At 38.7% G+C, this 20,070-nt stretch overlaps 1 protein-coding gene across 17 annotated transcripts in view; it reads right to left on the reverse strand.

Annotated features, from left to right (window-relative positions):
• The window catches only part of CELF2 (CUGBP Elav-like family member 2), a 474,578-nt gene that overhangs the window by 251,105 nt on the left and 203,403 nt on the right, over positions 1-20,070 (reverse strand). For 16 of the 17 annotated variants that reach the window (XM_066592081.1, XM_066592080.1, XM_066592072.1 and 13 more), the window contains exon 2: positions 15,157-15,353. In XM_066592081.1, the coding sequence (XP_066448178.1) occupies positions 15,157-15,353 (197 nt within the window). Of the gene's footprint in view, positions 1-15,156; positions 15,354-15,484; positions 15,576-20,070 lie in introns of those variants that run through there. The other variant, XM_066592078.1, reaches the window with a different exon arrangement.

Below are 20,070 nucleotides of genomic sequence, written 5' to 3' on the forward strand. Positions count from 1 at the left end.
CATACAACATTCAGTCTATTAGGTTAGAATATACAGAAACAAATTGTACATAACTGATTGTTATAATACATAATACATTGTAATAATACTGTCAATGAGGTCTAATAAAGTGATAAATTCAAATTAATTTACATTTTTTTTGCCTGAAAATTAAAGAAGACTCTCTTGAAACAACCATTTACAAAATTTCTCACTTAAAACGTAAACTAAAAAAGCTAAGAAACTGCTTAACTTTACTTATACTGATTTTTAGTTTCTTTCCTGTGTAAAGCTAAATTCTAGAATTGTTCTGCTTTTGATTCTACCTAAAGGCGGAGGATTTTAGTTGTGTGTTGGATGTATAGTGAATTGCATTGCATGTCACATGAAAGTTGCACTGCAATAGAAGTGAATGGGGACGAAAAAAGTCATGCTGCTTTTGCTCAGCTTTCACTTCCCATTAGTTTCTATTGAAGTACAGATAAAGAAAAGTCTGGAATGTACCTAAACTCTTACAAAACTTTGTGATACGTCATTGTGATATGTCAGAAGTTGTAACCAGTGGATTCCAAGTGTGGAGAACACCATCACCTCCTAAAATGAAAGGACAGAAGCTGCCAGCTGAGTACTTTGTACCTTTGCTTGGGATTGGCTTTGTTTGGCTGTCCTTGGAGAGCAATGTATGGTCTATTGACCACATATACCATTCGCTTTGCTCTCCAAGGAAATCCGGAATGCTAAACAAAGCCAATCACTGCAATAGGAAACAGCTGAGTGCTTCTGCTCCATCGTTTTAGCAATTGGTAGAATTCTTGGCAGCTGCATCCTCACCGATGGAAATTTCTGACATGTCACTATGACATATCAAAAGCTTTACGAAAGCTTAGGTACACTTTAACAATTCAGGTCACATGACTTGCCTGTACGAATAATCACCCCACCGGTCACATAGCATTGACTGGTGCTGCATTTATGCTGGCAATTTTTGTGTGTTCTATCTGATTTCAAGATAGACAGATCTGGCACAGGAAAAGAACGCATTCATTAAAATGAATTTATTCACACAAGCGGTTTTTGCCTCAGACTGATAGTCCATTTTGAAAAATCGCTGTATCTCCAACTTTTGTGAAATTCTTGTTCAAGAGTCACCCATTATTTTCTATGGGAGTGTAAAAATAAGTTTGCATGTGAGTGCAATGCATTTTTAATGCCTGTTACTATGGTGACCGTATGAAAAAAACAGGAAGTGGAGAGCAGTAAAAATCATGCATGAAAAACAAATGTAAAATGAATGCAAATCGTTCAGGAAAATTGCAAAAATGCATCGCAAACGCATGAAAATCACATGTAAAACAATCAGTTTTTCACTGTCATACGCAGCCTTACAAAGCTACAACCAAGTTGCAGAGTGACATGTCTATCCATGAAGTGGAGATATTACAGCTTGCTGGTTGCAATCAGGAGGTTGAGCCCGGGTGGCATTGTGATGCCATTCTTAGTTCATGTGATCACATTTTGTGCACATGCACCCCAGGCATTTGATGCTGAGTGCCAAAGAATCCCTCTTTCCTATCGCTACAGAAGTCCACTGGGGAGCCGTCAGTCAGGAATCCCTCTGTGCTTCCTGTCCCTACGGAGGTTGCCTTGGGTGTCATCTGTCGGAATCGTTCAGTATTTAATGTTCCCTACTTGTCTTCTCTGCTTCAATACCTCTGGCCAATCAGTCATAACTGGTGTGTATTTATTTTAGTCCCACCCTTCCATGTGTGCTAGTTATTCTTTTGTTGTGCATGCATGCTGTTTGGACCTCTGTCTGTTTGTTTAAGTCTTGTCCTAATTGTGCTGACTGTCAAAAGGTAATCAGATGTCTAAGTCCTGTTCCAACAGTCTAATGCTTGTGAGACGCCTGAGTCTTGTCTGGTCTGTTCCTTCTGTCTGATGACGGTCAGGTGCAGGAGTCCTGTTTGCCAGACACCTGAGTCTTGTCCTGTCTGTCACTTTAGTCCAAAGGTTGTTGCATGCCAGCATCATGCCTTATATGTTTCCCCTTCATACAACTGGTTGTCAAACAGTTGTACCCTGTCTGCCTGTGGTGTTTCATATGGCTGTGGATGTCTGTCAACTATATACCTTTCCATATATTTCATCTAGGGATGAGCTAGATCCTTTAAGTTCGAGACATGGAGCTAACCCTATTGGAACTATCCCCCTTTTTTTAGACAGGGTCTGCCAAGCCTGTTGGTTAGGGATAGTGCTCCCTCTCCAATATTCGTATTTCCCTCATTTAGATGTTAAAATATATGCGTATGTTGGTTTGCTATGGACATAATTGTATCTTCATAGAATCCTAGAATGGTAGAGTAGGAAGGGACCTCCAGGGTCATTGGGTCCAACCCCCTGCTTAGTGCAGGAGTCACTAAACTTGGTTAGGGTGTTCGTGAGGGTTGCTGTACTTGCATCCTGCACAAACGCAACAGGAGACAAACTCTTGTCCACAATTAAGGACTGTCAGCAGTATTTTGAAAATAGCTTTGAATGAATATTCCGTATATAAAAAAGCAATTCATTCCCAAAGTTGCAAAGTTACACAGAATGCATGCAGCTTTAACATTTTAAGTTTAGTTGTTGAACATGAAATTTTGCCTCAAGACATAACCAAATCACATGTAGTCCACTGCTGCATTTGCTGTTATCCACAAGCTATTATGAGATAACATCATGGTATCACTTGTGAAGAAAAAAAGAAATAAAGATTCTGAATTTTCCCATTTTTGCTGTTGAGTATTTGTGTCTTGAAACCGGTGAAATTTAGATCTCATGCACAGGGCAAAGTCCTCTAGCATCATGGTATAGGGCTTCAGAGACGCAGTATGCCCTCGCACCCCTAGAAACAAGGCCTCTTGGAAGAGGCTACCTCTATAATACGCCATCACAAGCATACAGAGGCCCCATGTGCATTTATAGGTGCCCTATTATGGCTCCATACATAACAAAACCCTAATATGACTGTATGCATGAGAGATTAATCCCAGCAGGTAAAAGCCACATACGAAAAACGCCATTTTAAAGATAATTCATATTTCTCCTGAAATATTTTATGGCTTCAAACTGCAAACTAAGCACAATATTCAGAATGTAAAAAATAGGAGTTTTTATTGCTGAAATAAGTATAAAATGCTTCTGCCTATAATTCTCTAGAGTTCAAACAATATAGTTATGTAGATACAGAACATAATCTGACATTAACCCAGATATCAAATGCTACTAAAAATGAATTGCTGTAGCTCAAAATATAAATTGGACTACAGTTCTGAATAAATGCTATCACACTGAATCTTCTGGAGAGGTGAAATGTATTAAAACAAGTGACATGGAATTAAATGAATCAAACATATTACACAAAATGCAGTTCGGTAAGCACAATTTTTCTGCGGCTTGGGAGCCGAGACCATTTTCTCAGAGATGGTTTTCACTTACTTTCAAATAAATTACTTTAGCCATTGTTGTGATTTGAAATGCCAAATAGAAATTTAATACCCAAAATATGCCAAACCATTTTATTTCTGAAATATAGAAGACATCAATTGGAATACAAAAAGATTCTCCCGTGAGAACTCAGACGGCAAGAAAAGGTTAATGTTTTCATACTGTAGCCTCATGAAGAGAAAGAAGCAGATAGCGGTGGCATTGAGTATATCACTCTGCTGGTTGTTTAATGGAGTCAATGGATAGCCAACACCTCTCCTCCAGTCAATAGAGATGTTTATGTGATCGGGACCAGTGACGGTTGTCACTGGTTGACAATCCCCCAACCACCAATGGCAGAGTGAAATACTTAATGCTATTGGCTGTGTTATTATGGTGAAACAGGCTATACTATAATGCATATTGACAACTATAGTCACTATGGCAGTACATAGATATGTATTATAGGGTTGTCAATAGGAAAAGCAAATGTATTCACACATTTATACACCCATGAAGAAGCATTGTGAAAATGTATCTGGCATGTTTTCGGCTCACTTTGACAAACCAATGTGCATTATTGTCACATAGACTTGATAAGTTAATTAAACATTGAAGCCATATGTTACTTTTCTACCATTGGTTTGCGGTATTGAAATGATGTGTTATTGATATAAAGCAGGTATTTTACCATACCAGCATTTTTAAGTCTGATTTTTTTTTTTAGCTGCAAGCAACAAGAAGCTAAACATAGTTTGACCTTACGGCACCACGGATGGTGGAGTCTGGATTTATGTTTGTGACCCTCGTGTTAGCCGGAACAATTTTGCTACATAAACAGTAATAGTTCTGCATTATGTGAATTTATAACTTGGAAAAATTCTGTAAAATGTAATTAATGTGTCTTACTAGCAATAATTGTAATTGTAGAGTATTAGACCCCATGACCTTCCTCACTTACGCTAAAACTCTGAGTGTAAAAAGTGGTTTTGTTTCTGTAAAATGAGGTATGACGGTGAAGTAGGTTTTATTTTTGAAAACAATAATTTTTCTTTGATAATTTAAAGAAAATATCACATCTCCATCAAGTTTATTATTACTGGCTTTATGGAGAATGTGTCACCACAACAGGCTACTTTAATTAAATGCATGTACAAGGTGTCATGATGGAGGTAAGTCAGAAGGCATATTTGCATAATTTTGCAATATCCCATCCTAACATAAAAATTCCTATCCTGGAGGCCAAAATGTAGCGCCCTTTAAATGCGAAGTGCCAGTTAAAAACCAAGAAAGCAAAGCCTATCTTAGGATTTCTAACCAACTGAGAAGGCTCAATGAACAAGGGGCTATAGCTATAGGTTGTGTCTCTGGCACATTGGGGTGCCTATTTATTAGATGCAGATACATTTATAAGACTAAATCTAGGGGCTCTTAGAGATGATCTATAAATGATTATCTTAAAAATATCTGTATTAATTAGATGCACTATGTTGACAAAGTATTGAAACACCCACCAATCCTGTGTTGTCAAGTGAAGGGGACAGTCAAATCAGATGTGTGAGCATTAGGTATCCCAGTTCAGAATGCTATGAGATGTAGAGTTGACAGACTTCCAATGGCATATGGTAGTGGGATGTTTTCTAAGCAGCCAATCGGTACAGGACACCGCAGCACTTTTGGACCTTCCATAGTCCACTGTTGGCAATGTTACTTTGGAAATCAAAAATCAAGCTGTGAAGGCTACCCCCACATCATCTGCCAAAACACACTCAGGAGACCTCGTAGGCCTTTGGATCGTCTATTAACACCAGAAACATCTGTAGGGAAATGCATGACCAGGGTTACCATGGACAAGCGGCTGCACACAAGCCAAACATCACAGCACTGAATATACAGAGGAGCCTGCGATGGTGCTTGGAGCATTGTTCTTGGACTGTAAATCAGTGGAAGCAAGTTTTGTGGACAGCTTTGGGACGAACTAGAACACTGCATCCATGCACCATTCCTAAGTGCCTCAAGTGATAGAGCCAAATTCCTCCACACATCTATCGGAATTTGGTGGAAAGCATGCCTAGAAGGGTCCACTATATTGCAAAAATGTGAAAGAAATCAAATGTAATCACCTTCTATGTGTGTCCCAATACTTTTGGCAACATAATGTGCTTCCTTAAAAGGGCCTTAAAGGGAATGTGTCATCAAAAATGACCTATTGTTTTAGTCAAGTTATTAACATAGTTATGTAGGTTGAAAAAAGACAGGCATATCCAATTAAACCTTTTTAGATTATCCGTCAGATTTACACCAATTGCAAAAAGCTATTCTGCCCACATGGGACAATATACCTGCAGAACAATTGCAACACTTAGTAGAATCTCTGGCATGATGAATTGTTGTGGTTCTGAAGGCCAAAGAAAGCCCAAAGTGCCATTAGATGGGTGTCTCTAATAAAGTGGCCATCCAGTATACAGATAACACTGGGTTGACCATTTAGAATAGGTAATGGTCATAACTCACCTGCTCACACTTCCTGCACAATGACCTCAGCACACGTTACAGAGAATGTCTAGAATATTCTACAAAAACTAATGTTTTATATGGTCAATGAGGCTGCTGTAGAGAACAGGAATGGTCAGATTATTATTATTATTATTAATAATAATGGCCATAGTAAGGCCGCCTGCATACAGCCGGGTCGGATCCCACTGTGAGAATTCTCGTAGCAGGACCTGACCCGCGCCCCTGCAGGGACCAGTGCGGGTCTCACCTGCTCCTGCGGCTCCGGCTCTGTGATACGCCAGCTGCTGGCCAGCTGGCGCACGCGCAGGGTGGAGACGGCGGCCCGGGAGTGACATTTCTGTGCGGGCCTCTGCGAGACCCGCACAGAAATAAAACATGCCGCGATTTGTTTTCCCCGTGTGATTTCACGCAGACAAATCGTAGCCATCTGCCTAGTATTGCATTTTCTAATGCAATCCTATGGCAGCGTCGACAGGTGGAAATTCTGCGAGAAATCCCACCGTGGAATTCCCGCTCGTGTGCAGGGGGCTTAAAACTGCAAGATATTAGAATAGTTTTAAGATATACAAAGTGACATAAAAATAGCAAACAAACAAAAAAATAGAGAAGTTTAAAAATATGCATGTAGATATAAATAATAGGTTATTTTCTGATGACATCCTTTTAAAGGGAAATTATTATGAAATCAGACTTTATTTTATTGAATACTGTATAAATTAATAGATAAATAGGAACACAGTGGGAATATTGGATGGGGTAAAAAGTCTATTAGATACTGTATGTCTGCTTGAAAGAAGCTCTGAAATTTCCTTAGGGTTTCTGATCATTTTATTTCAGGTGTTCGGGCACACTTGCATAAGTACAATTATTCATAGTTCAGCCCAAGAGACAGTTAAGGTAATATTAATGTAAAGCAGAGGTAATTGATGTGAGTAAAATGTTAAAGTGTTTTATATTACAGTACTTCTCCTTGGTAAAATCATAGTAATTGAAAACCCATGTTCTAGACTAGAAAATACATTATAAATACTTGACGGACAGTGAACTGTGAAAAAGATAGAAATAACTTTGAAACACCTGAACATAAAGAACTTCAAGTTCTGGCAGCAATGTATACATCAAATTCAAAAATGTATAAAGTAAATGGAATTTACCAAATTAACCATATATCAATTTCCCTTTCTTTATTGTGTACAGTGATAATATGTCCTGTAGTCCAGGTATTTATTAACAATGGATTCACACTGTTTACTTTAAGGTGTACCTAACTTTTCAGATGACTCTTCAGAATAAGCTCCCGTGTGTATACATGAGGAATAAAGACATGCTCCTTTCTCCAAAGCCATACTCATCTGCCTCTTCATTCCCTTCCTGTCCACCGGCAAAGCTAGAGTGTGGTCCATTGAGCAAACTCCTTCTCTTCGTTGCGCACGCATGCTCACACTGTCCATAATGAGAAGACTGTGTATGAATGCCCACACAATGAAGAGAAGGAGTCTGTTCAGCTGACTGAACACCTTTGTGGGTGAACAGCAAGGGAATGGTGAGCATGAAATCACATCCCTTGACTTAGTGCCCCCTGTTCTATGAGCCCATAACCTTAATTTGTGGGACTTATAGGACCCGACAGGTTCCCTTTAATCCTTCTGTTACCTTGTCTGGAACCTGCAGCTCTACACCTGACTCTGATTCCCCGGAATTTGCTATCTTCCTTTATTAATCTGTCCTCCACCTGACTCACATAACTGTTACCCTACTCTAGCCTGCGTCTAGCTGACTATAGACAGTATTGTTACACCATAAAATACTCAATTTACAGATTAAGCATTTAGGTAAAAGATAAATAAATTGACACAAAACAAAAAAGAAATGCCTATATGTCAATAAAAAGGTATGTTTTAAGACTGTCACACTTCTTGCCTCTTTAATGCCCTGTGATAAGTGGCATTTCTACCTTAAACTGAAGGACTTGAAATCTGAGGTAGCCTAGTTGGTAAGGATGTACTACTATCTGTCATCGTTGAAGAGGCTGGTTGTTAGACAGTGTATCCCCAGCAACCCAACTATCAGACATGAGTCAGCTGTTCTGCCCACAGCTAGATTAGCACATTGTTGACAGTCCAAGGAGAGGGAACAGCAGTTTGGCAGCAGTCGTGCCATTCCTCAGCTCAGCCAATAGAATTAATCAGAGTTTGGAGTTTTGATTAAAGGAGTAGTATCTTGAAGATAACCCTTGTCTATATGCCCTATTATCCCACTGCAGGGCAAATGTCTGGTCAACTGATTGCCACGTTGAGTTATAAACTGAAAGGGCTTTTTCTGATGAGAACATTTGTTTGGGTAAACTTAAAAGCAAACAGTTAGTAAATATTTTCTTTTGTGTTGCCATATACCATTAGGGGTTTTGCAAGGGTTAGGTTTGCACCCTTATGCTATAAGTGCCTTTTCACACTAGTGTTTTCATTTCCATTTTGCTGTTCCATTGTGGAAACAGCTAAAGCCATAAAGAAAATGTTTCAGTTTTACAGCCCCAAAAAATTATCAAAACTGAGGGTTTTCAGTTTCAACCCGTTTCTGTATTTTCCATTTCCATTTCGTTTTTCACATTGGAACAAAATTGAGGACTGCTGCGCTTTTGTTTCCAGTTTCATGAATGGATTCATTTTTTTATTGCATTGTAGTCGATGGGAGACGGATGACACTGGAAAGCAACCTGTTTTTCATTTCCAGTTTTGTTTTCTGTTTCTTCTTGAATTAATTTGGTTCAGTTGTTAGCCTTGCAGTACTGGGGTCCTAGCTTCAACATCAGCATGGACTTTGAAAAACTCCCTACAGATGCTGCTCCTGGCCAAATCTCAACCTAGAACCCCAGTGCTGCAAGGCAGCAGTGCTAAGGACTGAGCTACTATGCTTCCACTTCCTTCTTCCCCCCTCCCTCTTGCTCTTCCTTCTCCTCCAAAGGAGAAGGAGAAGCAGAAGGAAAAGGAGGGGGAGAAGGAGAAATACTTCTCTTTCTTCTCATTCTCCTTCTTCTCCTCCTCTGGAAGAGAAAGAAGCTCGAGAAGGAAGAATAAAAAAAAGGAGCTTGGTGGCTCAGTGTTTAGGAATTCTAGGTTCAAATCTGACCAAGGGCAACATCTGTATGGAGTTTGTATTTCTCTTTGTGTCTCCTCTTCTTGTTCTTCTTTGCAGCACTGGAGTTCTGGGTTCAAATCTGACCAAGGGAAACATCTGTATGGAAGTTTTCAAAGTCCATCCAGATGTTGTCCTTGGTGAGATTTAAAACAAGGACCCCAGCACTTCAAGGCAACAGTGCTAACCACTGAGCCACATTCACTGAAGTGAAACCACCACACTCATCACCATTGTTCACTCATCTCTATCAGGCTACATAAGAAAACATCCGTTTTCAATGCTGTGAAACAGAAAGCATTCTGTTTTTTTGATGGATGAGTTTAATACATCTGCCAAAAAAACGTAAGGAATACTTTCCGTTTTGCTAATTTCCATTCTTAGCAAAACTGGATCAGTAAAATAGAGCACTGGTGTCAATGTAGTCCAACTATGTTGTCTGTGGAAGTTGATTCGTGCTTCTTCATTTTACGCACTTTGTATGATAACAACTGTTTTCAGCTGCTCAATGCAACAAACAGAGAAAGACACATATGATTCTACATCAGATTATGGAAACAGGCTCAGCCACATTTAGTGCTGTCTCACCAGCCTTATGTTCTGGTATTCCCCTACAAGCATAAGCGATCAGTGGTATTATTTGTATCAATCAGCTCTTTTCTACTATTCCTGTGTTTTGTGTATTTTACATTTCTGCTGATTTGCTTGCTGCGAGGAATGAATGTTGAATTTTAATGCTGACTTCTAATGAGCCAAATCTGGCAATTGAACAAGTGAATAGGGTCAAGCCATCTTCCATTTTATCTCAGACACATGAAATTATAGGGCACATTCATTTCTCCCCTTCCTGCTCCTTAGGTTAAAATGGAAATGAGAAATAACAAGGTTAAGCCTGATCTAAGAACGATAACAGACCTTGTAAGTCTCATGAAAGTGAAATGGAAGATGTCAATATCTAAAGCATGCAGCTCTCCTAATCTCCCGGATAAACTAACAGGATGAAGAAGGGCCGTCATCCATGAGAAAGAGCATGCAGGTACTGCAGTCAGGAGACAAGATATCTTTCCATGTAAGCCCTCTTAGAGCTAAATCCAATTCCACTGGATACCAAATAACTATACGATCTCCACCTTTATTCTAACCACTCTCAGGCCACTGCTAGTGTTTCCTGCAGTCTAGCAATGAATGAGTTAAAGCTCTAGTTCATCACATTCTACGTGCCTTATTTCGGTTCTATTTTTCTAGCTCCAGAGTAACACATGACTCTATCATTACACCACAGACTCGAAAAGTAATTGATCCGAGATCATGTATGAACACAGAATGCAAACACAGCTTAGTCTGACATTGCTTATATCGATGCATATTTGCATAAAGCATCAATTTTCTACTTTACAAACTGGTGTCATGTACTTTGTGAACTGTGACACAAATGACCATGATAATGCAATAAGTGATTTCTGGTTTTGCATAGAACAGCATTAACTTTTGGAACATTAACAAAAGGCATGAACAATACTGTGTGATAAAATCTCAAAGAGCTTCTACATTTATACTTGCATAATAAATAAACCCAATTAACCTTAAAATGAGCCCAATTAACCTTACTATAAGTGTCCTAGAGTATTTTCATGTAGGATATTTAATATATGCCATAGGTGTTTGATAGATGTGAGTCCATCTGGGACTGGCACTTGTTGCCAGAATGTGGGGTCCCCAGACCTTGTCCTAGTGTACTGTTGTAACCACCGGTGGCCAGGACTACAGAAATTGGCTGTTATACGCTATTTCCATTACTCCCATTGAAGTGAATGGTAGTTACATAGAAATAGTGTAGCTGTGCTTTTTCTGCAAGTCAGTAGTTATGGAAACAGGGTAGCTCACTGTACTGTGCTGTTTCTGAAACTACTTCTATGGGAGTTATGGAAACAGCATAGGACAGCCAGTTCAGCATTTTAGCTAATGCTGGCCACCTCTGGCTTCAGCAAACAGGCTGCCACAGTATTTCCATCTCAGCCATGCTTGACCACATTTGACCATCTTTTTAAGGGCTCAGTCAGACAAGCGAATTTTTCACGCACGTATACACGCATTTTCAAAACGGATCTTTTAGAACCAACTCTTTCCAATGAAAGCGGTCACACAACTGTTTTTTAGAAACGGAAAAAATTTGCACCTGCAAAAGATAAGACATGTGAGTGCAAATGGACCCGGTCATGCAATTGTTTCCCCCCCGTGCCTATAATGCGTGAAAATGCTGCTTGTCTGGGCCCTCTTATATATACTTTTTGGAAAGTATTTATATCACACATATAAAATTTTGCTATGCAACAAAGTCCAAAGATCTGCAAATGTGAAGTGTGCAGAGCACAGAAACAAAGTTGTGATATTTGAGCAAGAAGACCTTCTTGTTCAAGCTGTGTGCTGAAACATCACTGTTTTATGCTTATGTACTCTGAAATAAAACCTTAAAGGGAATGTATCACCTATACTTTTATTACTAATTAAAACCAGATAGTGAAACATTTTCAATTTTTCTGATCTGTTTTTATTTTCTCATTGTAGAATTTTTTTATTCTGTTGTCTGTACATGGCTATGGGGCTGCCTTTTTTCCTGAGCTACACTTAAAGGGTTTTTTCAAACAGCAGCCGTTGGGTAACCACTGCTCCAACCCCTGTGTAATTGCTGGTGCTCATAATTGCAGGTACAGCTCTCATTGAAATCAATGAGACCCCAGCTTGCAATTAAAAGCACCGGCCACTACACAATGGCGGGGACAGCAGCTTCCGCTCCGACCCCTGTGAGTCCCAGCAGGTGATGCCTTGAACACTCCTTTAACAGCATTAAGAGAATTTAGAGATATGCTTTACAGCAGCTTCATGGGCCATTCGCATGTTGGACAGAAGGTAACACATTGACTAGTATGGCAGACTGTTTTAGGCATGTTCTGTGACCTGTGTAGAGCTCATTTTGCAGGGAGGGTAGTTGATAGTCACAATTTATACCTCTTGTGAATGGTGGATCCTATGTTATCTACATGTAGGTGTTTAACTATATGCCTGTGATGTTAGTGAGATAACTGCTGAAAAAGTTTTCTCTACAGAACAGGAAAGGACATTTACATCCTGGTCATGCAGGTTTTGTATGGAGTGTGATCAGAAGCCGATCCTGCTCCTTACAAAGTGGATGATGGCTGTTAAACCTTTAAATGCTGCTGTCAATTCTGACAGCAGCATTTAAATGTCCCGATCAGTGTTTGGGACCACTGAGATGAGATTGGAGGGTGCCTTTTGGTTGCCATGACAGACTGGGGGCCTTCTGAAGGTTCCCAGAGCCACTATGACTAATTGCTTATCAAGGTATATGTCTTGATAGACAGCCTGTCAGAATGCGGAATAATGTAATACAAAGGTATTACATCGTACTGTTTGATGGCATGTTAAAGTAACCTGTGGGGACTATAAAAATTTAAAAATACGTAAAAGAAAGTTTTAGTAATCATTAACATAAGTAAATTGTAATAAAAGGTTAAAAAAAAACCTTTCCCCATATTTATAATAACTAAATAACAAGCATATTTGGTATTGCCACATCCATAAAAGTCCGATCTATCAAAATAACACATAATTTATCAGGCAAGGTAAACGTTATCAGAAAAAAAATACACAATGCTAGAATTGTGCTTTTTTTGGTCACCTTTCTCCAAGAAAAAAATTGATAAAAAAGTCATATGAACTCCAAAATGGTGCCAATTGAAAAAAAAAAATTGAAAATTCTCAAAAGATCTGTTTTACACAAAAATTTGATTTATATTAGTCATTTTTGATAACACATTCCCTTTAAATTCTTCACTTTAGTGATGCCTTAAACTTTGTTAGATATTGGACTTCGGGGAGTTTGACGAAATTGAACTATTTAAAACATATAGTATATGAAAGATTATAACTAGAGATGAGCGAGCGTACTCGGATAAGCACTACTCGCTCGAGTAATTGGCTTTATCCGTGTATCGCTGTGCTCGTCCCTGAAGATTCGGGTGTCGGCACGGAGCGGGGAGCTGCAGGGGAGAGCGGGGAGGAACGGAGGTAAGATCTTTCTCTCCTTCTCTCCCGCCCGCTCTCCCCTGCTCCCCGCTGCGACTCACCTGTCAGCCGCAGCGGCACCCGAATCTTTAGACCCGAGCACAGCAATACTCGGATAAAGCCAATTACTCGAGCGAGTAGTGCTTATCCGAGTACGCTCGCTCATCTCTAATTATAACCTATAGAATACAAGGCATATTGGAGATGACTTTCTTAAGAAAATCTGCAACAAAATTTGTATGTAACATGCAGATCTTGATGCAAATTTTGATAGAAATAAAATATGTGTCAAAGTCTGCATGTAACACACATATATTGATGCGGATCTTGATGTGGCATTCACCAATTTATTTGAAGAGCTGAAATCCAGACGTCAAAATCCAGATGTAACATTTAGTGCGGATTGTGATGTGAATTCACACCAAAATCTGCAGTGTATTTTCTGCTCTGGAAAATGTGTGTGATCATAGAAAAAAAAATAGATAGAAAACCATTTTTAAAAAACTATAAAACAATACAAAAAGACTATAACAGCCGTGGGGCAACATGTGAAAGGGGTCCATATCTCTTGCTCTGAGAGGATTATCACCCAACAAGTACTTCTGTTTTTGTAGTTTAATGTTTCATGAAAAATGAAAGAAATGGCCAAGAATATCTTTCCAGAGCCTGTTGTGTTTTTTGCACAATGGGCTTTATTGCTGGTTTTATATAATCAAAATGAAGATATATAAGGTATAGGTATAATCAATATATGTCAAAAGTATCCATAGACGAAAAACAACACAATTGTCAGTATGCCTTAAGAATTTCCAATACTCAACAGTATTTTCTTTTCAATGAATCTAATTTTTGATGAAACCTTAAACAATATATTGTAACACACGTTTTTGTTTACAAACATTTGTTGCTTTCGATTGTTTAAGGCCGTTCTCACTCAGCTGTAATACAGGCACATTTTAATGCCCATAATACAGTCTTGACAATGGAGTGGAACCTGTCATGGTTCTACTGACCCAAACGTAGATCACCGTAGCATCCTCTAGTGGTCTAAGTCTTGCTCCAGTGGGAGATCTGGCATATTACAATCAGAAACTAAAATATGCACTTATTACAGGCATGTGACATCACTTCACCTTGAAATGATACATGCATGAGCAGGAACAATCTAACTATATGTAACATGATTGCTCTATTAGTGTTTTTTAACATATTTTGGCATAATCTTCCTAACCGCAAACTATTTCGCTAAATATATTATTATTCTGTTGGCAGTGGCAAGAGTTGGGTTAGCGAAGTTATTAAAAATGGCAGCACATATCCCCAACCTACCAAAGACGACCAGAAAACCATAAGACAAGATCAGTAAACAATAAAAATGGAGCATCTATGATGTCTCCTCAGTATAAGACTAGAGCTAGGCATAAAGCTAGAATATTTGGGATAGATTTCTGTGACAGATACTCCTTAGAACATAAGCTTTCAGTCTCTCTTATTATTACAGACTTTGTACATTGAAATGAAAATCATAAAAGTACTTTCTCTGGCAACCATTTCATTTTAAAATGTCACATGAAAAGTACTAAACTACATTGCTCGAGAACATAGAGCAACAGAATTTCGAGAGTTTGAAGTCAGCATGAGTACATTTCCTATTATGATATACTATTACTATAAATTTACTCTACTCCGCTTCTGGGGTCTTTCTTACTATATATAAATTTAAAGGAAAACTCAATTACCGATCTGCATATGTTCTAAGACATCAATACTATCTACAATGTATGTTGAAAGGCTAAAGGTAACAAATCAGGAAAGAAATATGTACTACAGCTTATAGGAAATGCTAGAAGATGAGGTTCAACAATCACTGAACCATCACACTAATCACCTTCCTCTATCACATTTCCATCAGGCTCTGTATTCAGAAAAATGTACCTAAAACACAATATCAATCACATTTATTTAAGGAATGTACATTACCTTTGCTTTGGGGTGGATTCTGACTTCTGTCTCGTAGGACATTGATTTGATAGACGGCTCCATAAGGCTCAAAAAGGTCTTTGAGTTCTTTTTCTGACCATGAACGTGGGATCTGACCAACAAACATCTTAATGGCATCTGGGTCTGGCTGGTCTGAGTGATCCAAAGCTCCATTCATCTTGTTGGTTGTTCCGTTACTGTGAAGAAAGAAGTATAAAAGCTTTATTAGAACTGACAGTAAAAATCAAAAGTCTGGACAAAACAGGTGCTGTCTCGAAAAAGGTCTTCATAAATAAATGAAGGTTCCATCTTTTAGGCTCTGACTTACATCAGACTATAATCAGCAATGGAATTTTCTGAATATCAGGGATGGTGGTCAAGTCTAGATGTCAATAACTAGACATCTCATACCCAGAAATGCAGAAAGACAGCTCATCATGACTACATTGCAATGCAGTATACTGCTGCATGAGCGTCTAGAAATAAAATGCATTTGCCTTATTTTGCTTCTTTGGTAGGATAAAAGAAAAGCCGGTTTTGGTAATAAAGTCATATGAAAAGAATATGAAACACTTGGCAATCTGTCAGATGACTAATGCAAGATGCCAGTGATGAATCTGTAGATTGTGTGAAGCCTCCATGTGTGCATTAAATTAGTCTAACTTTCCTCAAAATGCTGGAAATGGCTTTATACTGCTGATCTGATCCCACTCTCTCTCTGTTCAAGGAATGAGTGAGCTTGAGAAATTTAGCCCACTGTTTGTTGAACAAAGGCTTCAATTCACAAGCAAAAGTGTGGAAAGCCGAAAACTTTCAGAATCCTGTTTGAAATGTGATGTGCGAGAACCTTTTTGCTGTCTCAAACTATTTTTAAAGCCGGGTGCTAAGATGAAAAATGTTTCATGTGAGCGAGAAACATCAGTTGTAACCAAGGCACATTGCTTTATCTCAGCTGGGCATATATATACTCTATATATGTGAGTGAGAGAGTGAAAGGGATACGGACACACACAGGCTGGGCACTTTACTGCCAGGGATGAATTCTGGTATTGTTTCCTTATTTATACGCCCTGAATGCCATTTTTTAAGACAATATGTAGGGGAAAAGAGTGTAGGCATATGCAAATAAAGGAAAATGTGGTTTAGTAAATTCAGTTGGGTAACATTTTAGATTTTAGTATAATAAGTGACCAGATTCAACAGCTCACAAAGTGTGAAAACTTATTACTGGTCTGGGAAAGCAAAAAATACACAAATAAAATCCAAAAAGAATCAGAGTGGAGTGTCATTAGACAGAAGTTGTGACGATAAAGTACTTCTATTGACCCTTATGAGTTCCTCACTGCCAACTTACATTTAAGGCCCATTTACATGTAACAATTATCGCTCAAAATTTACGCAGGCATCATGCAGTTTTCGTTTGAACAATGATTTTAAGGTGAACTTAAAATCCATCCTTAGCTAGTGAGAGATAAAGTATCTGTCAATAGACTGCATGCTGTTATCTCCATGTGAGGCGACAGATAACATTGTAATCTGCTGCCAGCCTAACGGAGAACAATGCAGCTGGATTTGTGATTAATCACGTTCTGGGCTCTGCAAACTGATCCTGGAGGCTCTTTTACATGCAAATGAAGATGATAAAGTGTTAATGGCCATTAACACTTTATGCAAATTATTCGCAAAATCTTTCAGTCGTTTGAAAGATTATCTTTGCATGTAAATGGGCCTTTACACATGGCTATAGTATTAATTATCATGATATTGTCAGAAGAATCTCCATACGAATGGAAGAGAATTCCTTATATCTTTACTAGAGATTGTAATGTTTTGGATCAATAGAATAACCATTGTGTGCAAAGAATGTAACTTTGTAAATTCGTTACTTCAATGCCACTTCCCTCCCTCCCCTGTCCACTTCTCTCTGTTTGCTTCTCTGAGTTGCCGTAGAGGAGAGGTTGGAGAGAGATATTGAAGCTACACATGCTGCTGGACCCTGCGCGCAAGATCTAGGGAGCAAGATGATCATTGCAGTGCGCCAAAGAGAGGAAAGAGCAAACAGTGGAGAACTAATAATAAAAGAAGCTCATGCTTTTATTAAATGTGTAGGGGGGTCTAATTACTGTGCGTGGGGGGAATCATACACTTCGTAGAGGCGCAATTAGAGTATATTCAAATGTGCCAATGATATAAATTTTGATGTAGATTTTCGACTGTGGAAAATCCACATCATTTTCGGTATGTGTGAATGTTCCCCTACGGAGCGTTCCCATCATTTTTTTCTCTACACTGTGGGATTCAATCTTGGAGTTCCACTACCACTACTGAAATCAGCATTATGACGGCCCCCTGAATGGACATAGACTGAACCATTCACTGTCATTAGTAAAACTGATACTACTTTGGTGTCCGTATGAGTTTCTGTTCATTTCCATTATTTTTAGAGTTATTCCATACTCTAAATAAAACCAAACAAATGGAACTCTTTTCAAATGGACACCAGGGTGGTTAGCTGAAATTGTAACGACCAATATGATAAATTCAACAAGCTACTTTAACCATACAGTATATGAGGTATACAAAACAAGAGTGGAATACACTGCTGCATTTTTACTGCTGCGTGTCGTGACACACTGTAAAGGGGCCCACTGAGGCTCTTTTGCTCGAGGGCCTACATCAACCTGCAAACCTTTTATATTACTAGCATATAGCTGATGTTTAGTTACATATTCTATTAAATAATCTGAAAATTCTGGAATCATCTCAGATTTTACTCTCATTTCTGTACAATGGAATAGCTTCAGAGAAAAAACAAATTGTGGGGCTAAGTCTCTGAGAATCTTCCAGTAGATACATTAGGGACAGGAAACATTTGTATTGAATATAAAGAGTATTGGGAATATCATCAGCATAAAGGGGCCTATTATCTTATATGTCATTGTATAAGTTGTTACATACATAGTCAAGTAGGATAATCAACTCATGAGAGATTCCCTAATAGAAGGTCAACCCTGTTTTAACCCTCAATATGAGGCTTATTATAAAGAATTCCTTCATTGTTCTTAGATATAAGCTATGGCTAAATGAACTATAGGTTATAGCTACTGTATAGCAGGAATTTAGAACTGGACAGTTGTAGATTAGAGCTCAATGTGAATATTCTGTCCGTAGTTCCAGTAAATGAATTAGGACTCTCGGTTTCTGTAGAATAATTCCTATACTTTGTTAGACATTACCCACATCCCTAGTAACAGCCAGCTGTCTGTATTAGTCACGGCAATTTTTTTGCCATTATAAATAATTGAGTATAGTCAGTACAGTAGATTGCCATACTGTTAATTAAAAGGGTATTCCTATCTCAACTTTTCATAGCCGAGATGGGAAACCCCTGCTATAATTACTGGCCACCTGGCTGAAGCCTACAGAAACAGCCGATTGCTTCAGCCCAGCGCTGTTACCGTAGCCCTCACTGAAGTGAATGGAAGCTATGGAAATAGCATAGCACAGTGCGCTATACTGTTTCTGTAACTAGGGCACTTATGAAAATACCTGTGTTATTATGTTGCTATCTCCAATGCTCCCATTCACTTCAATGAGAGCTAGGAAAACAGAGCTGAACTGAAGCACTTGGCTGTTTCGGACAGGTTGTCGGAAACAGAGGGCTGGGTTTTCCCATCTCAGCTATGAAAAGATTAGATAATAATACTGCTTTAATGTTCTACTTAATATGTCAACTGCCTTATATTATGAATTATCGGTAGTAATATAACTGAATGTTTTATATCCATATCCATCAGTAGCCTGAAGTACAGTTCTCAAATACAATGATTAATGTATCCTACGAGCTTGTGGCTCATTTCTCATTATAGTTCAGGGCAGCATGGTGGCTCAGCAGTTAGCAGTGCTAGGGTTCTGGGTTTAAATCTGACCAAGGACAACTTCTGCATGAAGTTTCTGTGTTCTCCCCGTATTGGTGCGGGTTTTATCTGTGTACTCCAGTTTCTTCCCTGACTCCAAAAACATAGAATATAGATTGTGAGCCCCCATGGGGATAGGACCTAATGTAAGTGATGACAATCTGTACAGTGCTGCAGAATATGTATGCACTATATAAATGAGATAAATAAATAAGTAATCACAGCCCTGTGGTGTCTTCCTTCCTACAGAACAGACAGCTGATACCAACAAAGGAATATAAGGAAGGATATTGGGAAATGTATGTTTTGAGTAGAAAATTCTTACCATTAACCAGGTATGATGTGTTAAATATAGGCTATACCCCTAAGGCTATTTACTTAAGTAGAAGCAGGCGACATGCTTTCCCACCTCCTGGAGTGACTCCCCCTGTGGCTATGTTATCATTAGTACATAGGACAAAGTATCTCATTGGGATAATTGAATGGCATAGACTTTTTACAATGTTTATTTATTTATACTACCCTCTGGTTTTCTATACATTTTTATCACCACATCATTATATGGTGTATGAGCAAGGTAGGCTCTAAGAAACTACTATAAACCTGCCACAAATATATAGCAATTGTAACCTTCTCCAATGAAAGTATATTTCTGCATGTAGAGAGTAATCCATAAGGTAAAACACGGGTTAAAAATGAAAAATTCAACTTTGTCCCAGATTTTATTCTTCTACTAAATTCTACTAAAAGTCTATAAAGTATGTTTTATTTTGTTTTGCCAATGGCCTTCCCTTGCTAGGTCTGAGCAAGTGAATGTGTCTCACAACCATATTTATAAGCCACCCGAAATCTGCACACCCTCTACTGGATCAGGTGATATCCTGCAGAGAGGGTTTATCTTATGTAGACTCTCTCCAGTTGTGACCTAGCTTAGGAAAACCACAGATCTCCAGATGGGCCAAAAGGTGAGCAAGGTTTTGGAGGGTGGATTGGGATA

Source organism: Eleutherodactylus coqui, chromosome 2 (assembly GCF_035609145.1).
Source record: "Eleutherodactylus coqui strain aEleCoq1 chromosome 2, aEleCoq1.hap1, whole genome shotgun sequence".
Classification (NCBI taxonomy): domain Eukaryota; kingdom Metazoa; phylum Chordata; class Amphibia; order Anura; family Eleutherodactylidae; genus Eleutherodactylus; species Eleutherodactylus coqui.